The sequence below is a fragment of the Poecilia formosa genome, unplaced genomic scaffold, assembly GCF_000485575.1.
Source record: "Poecilia formosa unplaced genomic scaffold, Poecilia_formosa-5.1.2 Scaffold375, whole genome shotgun sequence".
Lineage (NCBI taxonomy): Eukaryota > Metazoa > Chordata > Actinopteri > Cyprinodontiformes > Poeciliidae > Poecilia > Poecilia formosa.
The window spans coordinates 205429-216258 of NW_006800314.1; the positions used below are offsets into that span (position 1 = coordinate 205429).

At 41.4% G+C, this 10830-nt stretch overlaps 1 protein-coding gene across 1 annotated transcript in view; it reads left to right on the forward strand.

The window, feature by feature from the left end:
- The window catches only part of LOC103154173 (adhesion G protein-coupled receptor L1), a 50728-nt gene that overhangs the window by 16059 nt on the left and 23839 nt on the right, over positions 1-10830 (forward strand). The window contains exons 2-6 of the mRNA XM_016662486.1: positions 1535-1654; positions 7299-7512; positions 8871-8980; positions 9895-9909; positions 10667-10703. Of these exons, the coding sequence (XP_016517972.1) occupies positions 1585-1654; positions 7299-7512; positions 8871-8980; positions 9895-9909; positions 10667-10703 (446 nt within the window). The 5' untranslated portion in view covers positions 1535-1584. The remainder of the gene's footprint in view (positions 1-1534; positions 1655-7298; positions 7513-8870; positions 8981-9894; positions 9910-10666; positions 10704-10830) is intronic.

Consider the following 10830-nt stretch of genomic DNA (forward strand, 5'->3'; position numbering starts at 1 on the left):
TTTTATATTAATATAAAATCACCAATGTTACAATATGTGTATTTTCATAAAGATATTATGCAATAGACCAACACAAAGCTTCACTTTACAGTAAAGATGTAGGACATTTATGTCATCAAAATTTCTTTATGAATAATTTGTATTCAGTCTAACAGTCAATTCTTTCTTAACCAACTTTCGCTGCTGTTGCATTTAAGAGTCTCTTGCACAAATTCCTCTTTATAAAATGTCTAAAGCTCAGTCAGGTTGGACTGAATATCAAGAAATACTTTTATTAAAGGTACAAATCTATTTGCAAAAAAAAAAACAACACAACAACAACAAAGAATCACAAAGCTGCTGACAAATATTTTGCATTGCACTAACTTTCACACATTGTTCACCGCCGACCTATGCCCCTAATGTATTTATTTATAATTTATTTATTTTACAATAATCTGCTGGTGTCATAACTTCCGCCCTCGGCTCTCACCGGGACCTCAGGCATCATGTTTTCGCCTCATTAGAATCAGGCTCTGATCCCCCAGGAGGACCGCAGCTACTGACAAGGTCAAAGATTATACAAGTAAAAACTTCTAATTAAGTAACAAACAAAAAAAAAACCCAACATGGACACACGCTGCCTGCCGCTCCTCCAGCCGTGGATGTTTGCTTCTTCTCCGACCATCCTGCGGCGGCCCGCTGATTAGCATGCTAAGCAGGAAGAAGAAACGCAATCCGGCGCATGTTGTAGTTTAGCCTCTATCTGCCGTTCTGTCCGAGGCCAAGAGTTCAGTCTATATTCAGGAATCATATTACTGTTGTTCTCTTGTAGCCCATTCGCCTGCATCCCTTATGTTCCCCCCTCATGAAGCAGCCCTGGGATCAGCCTCGCCTCCAGTCAGCTGTTTACCTTGTTACGCCCGATGTGGATGAGGCCGTTGTTCTCTGCAGCATCATTTATTTAGGATTAATGAAAAGTGGCCTAAACTGAGTGTAGCCGTCTGCCTTTGCACACGAGTGAGTGTGTGTGTGTGTGAGAGAGAGAGAGAGAGAGAGAGAGAGGGAGAGAGAGAGAGAGCGATGGTGTGATGGTGGATGGTGGGAGATTAAGGCTCTTTCATGGGTCAGCGGCCAGTTTCGCCTCTGGCTAATTGTGGACTTAAAACACGAACTCTCTCTGATAACGCGCTCACTCCCTCCCAGACAAAATAAAGGCGGCGTATCTCTCCTCCTCGCTCCCCTTTCCCTCCGTCTTTCTCCTTGAGACTGCCCTGCGCCGTCGCCATGGCAGCAGCAGATTGAGTGATTTTTCACTGCACGGATTGTTCAATTGTTATCTCTGTTTTTTGCTCTCTGCCTCTCCCTATTACTCTGTCTCCCTTCCTGCTCTGCCATGTTGTTTCACGTGCATCCATTTCATTTTCTGTGTGGGTTACCGATCATCCTGCATCAGCTCGCGCACACGCACGCACGCACGCACGCACACAAACAGAAGACAATGCAGCTCTTCACTCTCATTTTTTACCGATGCTCTCTCTGTCTCCCTCCCCAGGGTCTCAAATTGCAGCTGCTGGTGTGAAGTCCCAGCTCTTCCTGCTCAGCATGGCCGTGTCTCTGTGGTGCATGGCAGTGGGGGTTCTCACCCTGGCTCAAGTCGCCCCCTCTGGTCAAGGTAAGTTTGATAGTAAGAAAAAAGTAAATAAATTAAAAAGTTAGTGGTGCTAAAATTAGAGGAATATTCAGTTAGAGCTAGAGCTTTGCATTTCTTTTTCAACTTTGAGTACTCTGCTGTGCTCTGTCACCAGAAAATTTTTGCTTTACTGAGATTGGGAAAAGATTGAGTACTGGTGAATGGAAGTAGCTGAAAAGCTCATATAATCACTCCACTTTCACTCACAAAGGTTTAAACGCAACGCAATATTCTAGCTGTCAAGCTGATATTCTTTGGACACAGTCTCTGTCACATCTCTTTACATCTGTGTAAAATTAGTTTCCTTAGAAGACTTTAAATTTTTCTGCCCTAAGAATAGGATCAAATTACAATTTTAACCTCCATTTATAGTGAAGCTGGTTTTGCTAAGAATCAGCCAATCCCAATAATCATCTCAATGATTAATGCATTGCAAGTTTGGCGTCAGTTTTTAAATTTAAACACACTTCATGACAATACGAAAGGCAAAATGTTTCAGTAAAGGCCAGTCAGTCAGACAGTGATGAGCTCAGCCTCTGTTTTTCACCACACAAGTGAATCAGAACTGTGACAAAAAACAAAATCGTAATTTGGGACTAAAACTGTGACACTCAGGTGTGATTTTTGCCTAAGTTCTGATTAGCAGTGTTTACTCTAACATTCAGCCAGTGTCACTATAATATTTTACGTTTGTTGATCATTCTGTGGTTATGTAAAACAACACAGGAGGAAGTGGACGTGGTTGAAAATATTCGTTTTCTACACATAATACGTTGCGTCAGTACAGTAATAACAAGTATGATGAAATCCTCTGTCAAACTCTAAGTCTGTCCAGAGTTATTTTCTCACAAGAGTTTTAGGTTTCTTCAAAGATATTTGAACGAACCCTGTAGTGAATGGAAGCACCTGAAAGTCCAAACTTTCCACATATAGTTACTTACGATTTCACTGATAACGGTCTAAGGGTCGAACCACTTCACTGTTATAAGATCTGCGAAGCTAAAGGTCAGTTGATCCTGGTTGATCCTCAGTGCAGATCAGTTAACCAATCACATTCATCTATAAAATACCTTAAAAACAACAAGCAAAGTAAAACATCACAATTAGATTAATTTAAAGGAATAACAAAGTTAAAAAAACAACAACAACACAGATATAAATAAGGAAAATAGATGCCACTAAAATAACTCACTTTGTCCAAAAGGCCAGGGGATAAACATGTGTTTTTAAATTAAACAAAAATAAAATAACTAATGACACCTGGAAAGATTTGAAGTTCAGCTATTCAGCACCGTGGACAGCGACGCGTCATGGCCGAGACGCTCAAGAGCCGGCCTCCTTGCCGCGTGTGCACGATACTGGAGCCGAAGTGGGAAGCTGGATTACTGTGACGATAATGGGATTTTCTCCTGACATGTAAAGATTCACTTTGCTCGGGTCGTGTTACAATACGGCCCTCAAAGAGGAGGAATCGAAACCTGCCAAGCTGTTTTGTTTTCACAACCTTCTGACAGAAAAGACCTTCATTCTGTGAAAAAAAAACAACAAATAAAAAACAGCAACAAGAAGAAAAATTAATAAACTTATCAGATCCGACGGCATGCAGAATCCAAAGTGCAGTTACAGTCCAGGGGCACGTGGTTTTAAAAATATATATTTTATATTCATTAAGAGCCTTATTTGTGGGACCAACATTGATCTTTGCAGGGTTTGAATTAGGCAATCTGAGCAAATTGTTACAACATCCACAGGGGAATCATTAGCATGTATCAATATTCCCAGGCATGGTAATTAATGACTGATGAAATCAGGACAGGTAATTAAAAGGAACTGGCTCAATTTCTCATGCAAATGTCTCTTTAGCATGAATATTGGTGCTCCGTTTGAAGCACAGAATGGAGCCTGGTGAAACCAAAACAAACCCACACAGAACCCAATAAACCCGAAGTTCTGTTATGTCAGAACATGGCTAAAAATGGACATATTTATTTAAAAAGTCCTTTTGTAACGCCATACTAGTTTTATTTAAATCACACTTTATATGTTTTTCACTTAACCCTTTCATGCATAGTGGTCACTACAGTGGACAGCTGTCTAAAAGCCATTTTCTTGTGCTTCTTGTGGATTTTTGTTATAAATGCACACAGACCACTGAAGTGGACACTAATGCATCATAAAATAAATTATCAACTACTGGCCATCAGCTGCAAATGCAAGAAATTATTTTTGTTAAATCCAAAATGGCCGACAGGCAAAAAAGCATGCCGACAGACCCGGTCCCTCCTTCTACTGTAGACGGTAAAAAAAAAATATTGTGACATCAGATAACCCCTAAAGACCAATACTACAACTTTGTATTTGGAGAAAATTACAATTGATCACCTAAAAAAAATTAAATAATAATAGAAAAATGTCCTACCTTTTTTTATGCCTTAAGAAAATCAAAAAAATTAAAAAAGAATGGAAAAAATCCTGACACAAAGGATCATAATTCATGCATGAAAGGTTAAATCCTGCACATTGGTATTCAGGTGTGACAAAATTTACAACCAGTACACAATAAAATCACTCTTTACCGGTCGTTTGTATTCATTAACAAAAGAGCTCAAATTTACCATGATTTATTCATGTCATATCCCCAGATGGAAAAAAAGAAAAAAAAAAAGCTTAAGTGTTTGCTTTACCTGGAGCAGGAGCATTTATCACAGCCCCCAAAAACTGATTCCAAAAAGGCTGCATATATACCTATTAGAGCATCTTGCACTAAAGGCTCCGAAACTGACAGGAGCACTAAAGTGTGGATAAAAGGAGGCGTGACGGATGCATTTTATCAGGCTTGGAAGGCGAGTGGCAGCTCATCCAGTGAGAACCAAGCTGGAATTTCAATGTGGATTTCATCTTTAAAGCTTGATACGCAGTCTCGGGGCGTTGCAGCCTTCCCTCCACCGGTTTTAAGCAAAGTGTCACATAAATCGACTTGGGAAAAGAATCCATTACCCTTGAACTTTTACATAGTTTTCACATTGCAACAAGGATTTTCAGTGTATTTTGTTTGGGATTCTGCGTAATAGACCAACGTGAAGAAGTGCATAGGTGTGAAGCGAGAGGAAAAAGACAAACCTTGTTTAGTGCCGTCCGTCGTCGTCGTCATCATCATCATCATCATCATCATCATCATCATCATCATCATCATCGACTCTGATCAACTTCTTTTTCTCCTACTGAAGAACAACATCACCGCAGCCTAATGCTGCCACCACCAGGTTTTCTTTGACGTCTTCCTCTCCACAGCTACCGCATGCAGTCATCGCAATTAAATTTGCGAGTCAGCAACCTTTGAAATTTGAAGAGCGATTGCAAAAGAAACATCTGATTAAAAAAGAAAAATCCTTGGTTTTTAAAATGCTAAAGGCTAGCATTTTAAAGAGTTTAACACTTCAGTATAATAAACACATTGAGCGCTAAAACGCACCTGATTGTGTGCTGCCTGAAAGAGGAGTTATGCAAACTACAGACTAAAGACTTAGTTCTGACTTTTCTCAGTCTTTATTACATCAAGGTGTTTCTTCTTTGTAAGCAATGCTGAATATTTAATGTTGTGCTTTGAAGTGGGGCCTCTACGCTCTTGTCACAAACAGGAATTTAAAACTTTGTGGCATCTTTAAAACATTCTTATTTTTCCTCTCACTAAAAGGTTATTTCATTGCAACGAAAACAACGTCGCTGCGTCCCTCACCTGTTTACAGAAACTGGTTGCCAGGTTGAAACCACCAGACTCTTAAGGAGGTTTCTCCAACAGCTGAACCTCACAATTTTCACCATTATTGACATTCTACTCCAGTGCCAAATGCTTTTAAACACACTGTTGTTCAAACCCTGCTGGCAAAAAACAAAAACAAAACAAACAAAAAAACACAAAACTGGCTTTGGCCCAGCAGCTTTTGCTAATTTTAGAAGTGAAGGGATTCCTTAAATCATTTTGGAAGTCTTCCAGCATGTTGTTTTTTTTTTTTAGCTTTGTGCTTCTGCTTCATGTTCTGTTATATTTCACTGATAGCTTTGATACTCTGAGCCATATTATCATCTTTCAGCAGCGTGAAGGCATCACTGGTTTAGAGCCTGCCTCACACACAGGAATGTCTGTGAGAGTTCAGAGTTCCCAGTTTCTCTCCCTTGGGGAGTACCGCAGGGCTCTGTGCTTGATCCGCTACTTTTCATGATCAATTTATCGCCTCTTGGCGCTATTTTTTTTTAATAAACCACGGCCTTTCATTTTTTATGCTGATGACTACCAAGTTTATTTTCCTTTCAAGCGGAACAGGTCACCCTCTGCTCAACTTTGTCTGAGCTGCCTCGGCCACATGAGAGGGGATGGAGGGCGCTCCACTCGGGTTGCTTAAATTTAATGAAAGTTGTATCGACTCTGGCCTCAAAGTTGAGTCAATTCAGCTGTCAAATCCTGTTTTTGTTTTCCACCCGAGGTGGCTGGCCAAAATGAATTCTCTCCTTCCAACACCGCCACGCCTAGGGAGAGCATTTAGATTTCTGTAATTCTCTTTAAATTAGTCTTAGCCGTTCACAGTTGGCACAAAATGCTGCTGCAAGATTTCTAAATGACTTTCAACACCTGGCTCTAGATTTAATGCCTCGTCACTGGCTTCCTGTCCACGTTAGAATGTGTTTTGAGAAAAATTTACTTGCTTTCAAAAGTTTAAATGGCATTCCCACCTTTTTTAAAATCTCTTCTCTATCTCATCACACACTCTGAGCTTAGCTCATCCGATGTTTTAACTGTCTCCCAAAACCTCATCCAGGACCAGTTGCTCCTAATAGTCTGTCCACTTATCTTTCTATAAAAGTGAGCTATTTATCTGCTGTTCATAAATCTTAAAGTCACTTTTGCTCTGTGGTTTTAATCATACTTTGCTTTATTCTACAGTTGTTTTTATCTTCTCTGTTATTTTGTTTTCATTGTGCAGCCCTTTGGTCAGCAGTAATTGCTGTTTTTAAATGTCCTTTTACAAATACAGCGGATGGTATGTTAAAAAATAATAATAAAGTCCAAAATTACTCTAAACATTTGGACAGGAAATCCAAAAACGCTTCCCAATGTGTAGCATTTTAAAATCCCAGTTTTTGTTTTTTACACTTAATGATAAATACTTTTAGCTGCCATCTTTATGTGTTGTGCATCACGAAGCGCAGCGCTGGTTTCATGAGTCATGCTCGGTATTTTTAATTTGTTGTTCTGACTCAATTTCCATTAAGCCTAAAGTATGAAGAAAAAAAATTGTCAAAGAAATGATGAGCTTCAAGTGTTTTGAGGGAATAATGAGCCTCTTTAAGACATTATGAAGAGGCTCTTTGAAATTTCATCTATTCATTTACGTCCATGTTTTTCCACTTTCTTGTGCTGCGTCTGCATTTAAAAACATTTTGTTTTAGCACCTTTGCGACAACGATTTTTATTTTTAGAATGAAAATTGTTCAAATAATTGCTAACTGATCATGAATTTGATTTTTCCTCATGTCTTTCTGCATCCCCCCCATACATTCCTTTGCCACGGCGCTCTTTGCCTCTCTCTCTCTTTCTCTCTCTCTCTCTCTTTCTCTCTCTCTCATGCAGCCATGTCTCGGGCCGCCATGCCGTTCGGGCTGCTGCGCAGGGAGTTGGCGTGCGAGGGCTACCCCATAGAGCTGCGCTGCCCAGGAAGTGATGTTGTGATGGTGGAGACGGCCAATTACGGACGCACCGACGACAAGATCTGTGACGCCGACCCCTTCCAGATGGAGAACACACAGTGTTACCTTCCTGATGCCCTAAAGATCATGTCCCAGAGGTTTGTATCCGCTGAGCTGTGTGATTTGTTCGCTGGGTGAGGAGAATAACGCGCGCTGCCTCTCTTACCTTACATCGCGTTACAAACAAGGACTTCCTGTTTCGTGTTGGGATCTTGTTTGACAGGCCAACTGAAAATAGCACGAAACTGCAAAGTGAAAAAAATAAAAAATCAGGTATGGTTTTCAAATGTTCTTACTCTTAGTGAAAAATCTGAAATTTAGGGCACGCACATTCAGCTTCTAGATGAAATCCAGTGCAAGCAAGTACCTCAAAGGGGAACGGGATGTAAAATTTGCATTTTGCAGGTTTTTGCATCTCAACTGTGTCTAAAAACAGCAAAAGCTTCTAAAAAAACAAAACAAAACAAACACCCAGCCATTTTTTTAAATAAAAAAAATGAACGTTGTTTTTGGTCTCTCTCAGTTGTTATGCCGCAATCAACAGGCACTGTAACGTTACCTAGCAACCCCAGCCGAGCTCCAGCACCTCTTGTCAGCTGGTTTTACCACTGCATGCACTGTATAGTGGCTGCTGGAAAAGACAGGTGTTACGTTGTTGACTTACCATTCAGAAACCACTTGCTGGATTCTCCTTGGTCGCGCATGAGGCTCCATTTATGCTTTTCAAAGATGCCCGGTTGTGTATTTTCACTCTTCAGATCTGAGCCAAAGGTCCTCCAGCTGTATTTACATCTAAAGGGGGTTCTACAAACACTTAACCGAGTGGGGCTCTACACATTTACATGCACGCCACACTTTTCAGACTTTTTAAAAATCATACAAAACTTCAAAAAACCTCACATTCTTTTTTCTACGTGTCACAGTTATACGCTACTTTCTGTCACCAGTGGAAAAAACCCCCCACTCAATTTCCTTTCTGTATCATGACAAAATATATTTATATATTTAAAAAAAAACCGTCAACGAGGCATTTGAGCAACGCCAGAAATTCTGAAAATTATGACCTTATTTCAACATGTGAGGGCGCTCTGGATGGAAGCAGGTCAACTGTTTAACGCTATTGCTGGTTTGTGCGCAGCGTGTCGGTGTGTTGCCGTACATAATAAATGTGGATTAGTTGGAAACACTACACCAAACCAATACTTGGGCTTGTGTGTCGTGTGTGTGTGTAAGTACTGCAGAATGTTTAGCTGTGTACTCAGCAGCGTTTTCCTCGAAGAACTGATCAATATTCAGCGAGAGAGAGAGAGAGAGAAAGAGAGAGAGAGTAGGCCAATGGCCCATCCTTCGCCTCTTCTTTTTCTGTGCTACTCCCTCGACTTCCTTTCTCTTCCCCTCCCTCTAACTCCATCAGTTTCATCGACCGACTCATCAATCCGTCCGTTCTGTTCCTCAGATGTAACAACCGGACTCAGTGTGTGGTGGTCGCTGGGGTCGACGTCTTCCCAGACCCCTGCCCCGGAACGTACAAGTACCTGGAGATCCAGTACGAGTGTGTCCCTTACAGTGAGTACGCGTTAATATGCAATTCAACACACACAAACACAAAAAACAAACAAAAAAAGACACAGTAACACACACGAAACACAGATTTAACCTACTTATGTCATGATGCAGGTTTGATTTTTGATCTTTCACCTTCTGATGTCAGCTATTTCCCCGAGAGATTGATGGATATATATATATATATATATATTTTTAAAAGTGAGATGTTTTATGAGATGTTTTTTTTTCTCAGGAAGAGTGTGTGTGCATGTTGGTGTGTGTGAATCACAAACAGAAAGTAGGATGGAGAGAGAGGGGGAGAGGGAGGGACAGGGGGTGCAGAGAAAGGGGGGAAAAAGGGAAGAAAACAAACCGTGGGGCATTTGCAAATTGTCATAAAATGTCACGCGTGTCTGCAAGCGTGTAGGTGTGTGCGTGTGTGTGTGCGTGTGTCTGCGGGAGGGGGGGTAAGCGCTTGAGTGTGCACGCGTGTGTGTGCTTCTCTTTTGCAGATTCACGCCACAGGAGTTGCTCTCTTTTCTCCACAGGAGCCTGATTGAGGGAAGGAGAGATCGGGGGGAGGGGGGAGGAGGAAGAAAAACGGGGGGATAATTGGGGGAGGAGGGGTGAGGGAGGTGGTGAGGGGTGAGGAGGAGGAGAAGAGCGGAGTATGTCGGGGTTTCTTTATCTTTCTCTTTTTTCTTTTTTTTCTTTCTTTTTTTTACATGAACAATAATGTTTGTGGTGAGAATGAGCTCCGAAATCTTTATCTGTGCAACTTTTTCTTTCTTTTTCCTCCTTTCTTTGCTTCTTTCTTTCTTTCTTCCTTCCTTTCTTTCTTTCTTGCTTTCCTTTTCTCTTTCTCACTCTCCCCTTCTTTCACCCTCTGACTTTTCTTTCTTTCTCTCCCTCTTTTTTTTCCTATGCTTGAGTAGAAGTGGACCAAAAAGGTAAAGACAAAACATTGTAGCATCTTGATCTCTCCTTACCCCCAGCCCCCCCTCTTTTCTCTTCTTCTTCTTGTTCTTCTTCTACCTCTCCACTCTTCTCCTCTTCCTCTATCCTATCATTTCTCTCCTCCTCCAACCCTAGGACGTTGTTTCGTAATCATGCTGGATGTTGCCCCCCTTCCTCGCCCCCTCACCCCTTCTTTTTTTTTTTTTGTTTCATTTATTTATTTATTTATTTCATTTTTCACACAGTTCTTTGATTTTTTTTCTCTCGACATTTTATCCATCTCTTGTTGTATCCAAAGCCGTCTTTTTGATCCAATTTTATCCAGGTTCTGCACCTCTCCTCCTCTCTCTTCCTCCTCTCCTCTTTCTCTTCGTCTTTCTGTGCACACACAAAAAAAAACCCCACAACTGGTCGCACAAACACGAACACCTTCTTTACCAGCTCTTTCTTCCTTCCTTCCTGCCTTTCCTCCTTCCTTCTTTTCCAGTCATCCTCGTCATGCTTATTTTCCCTTTTCTTCCCTTATAGGAAGAGCCCCTTATTTATCTTCATAGGAAAAATAAGACGAAACGTGTGTGTGGTTGTTTATTTGTCTGGATGTGCGTGCTTACCAAGCACCGCTTACATGCGAGAATGCGTGTGTGTGTGTGTGTGTGTGTGTGTGTGCGCACGTACGTACGTGCGTGTGTGTGTGCATGCCTCTTTGCATGCCAGTGTGGGACCGTCCAGTCTACATATGTGTCCATGCAGTTATTGACATGTGGGTGGACCAATCGTTGTGCCCGGCGTAAACTAACCTGCCCTCTCATTCACTTCAAGGCAAACTTTAGCCCCGCCTTCTGCGTCCCTGACTCTACCTCACACTCTTCTTCCCTCTTTTTGCACTAACCCCCTCCGTCCCCCCTCCTCCCGCC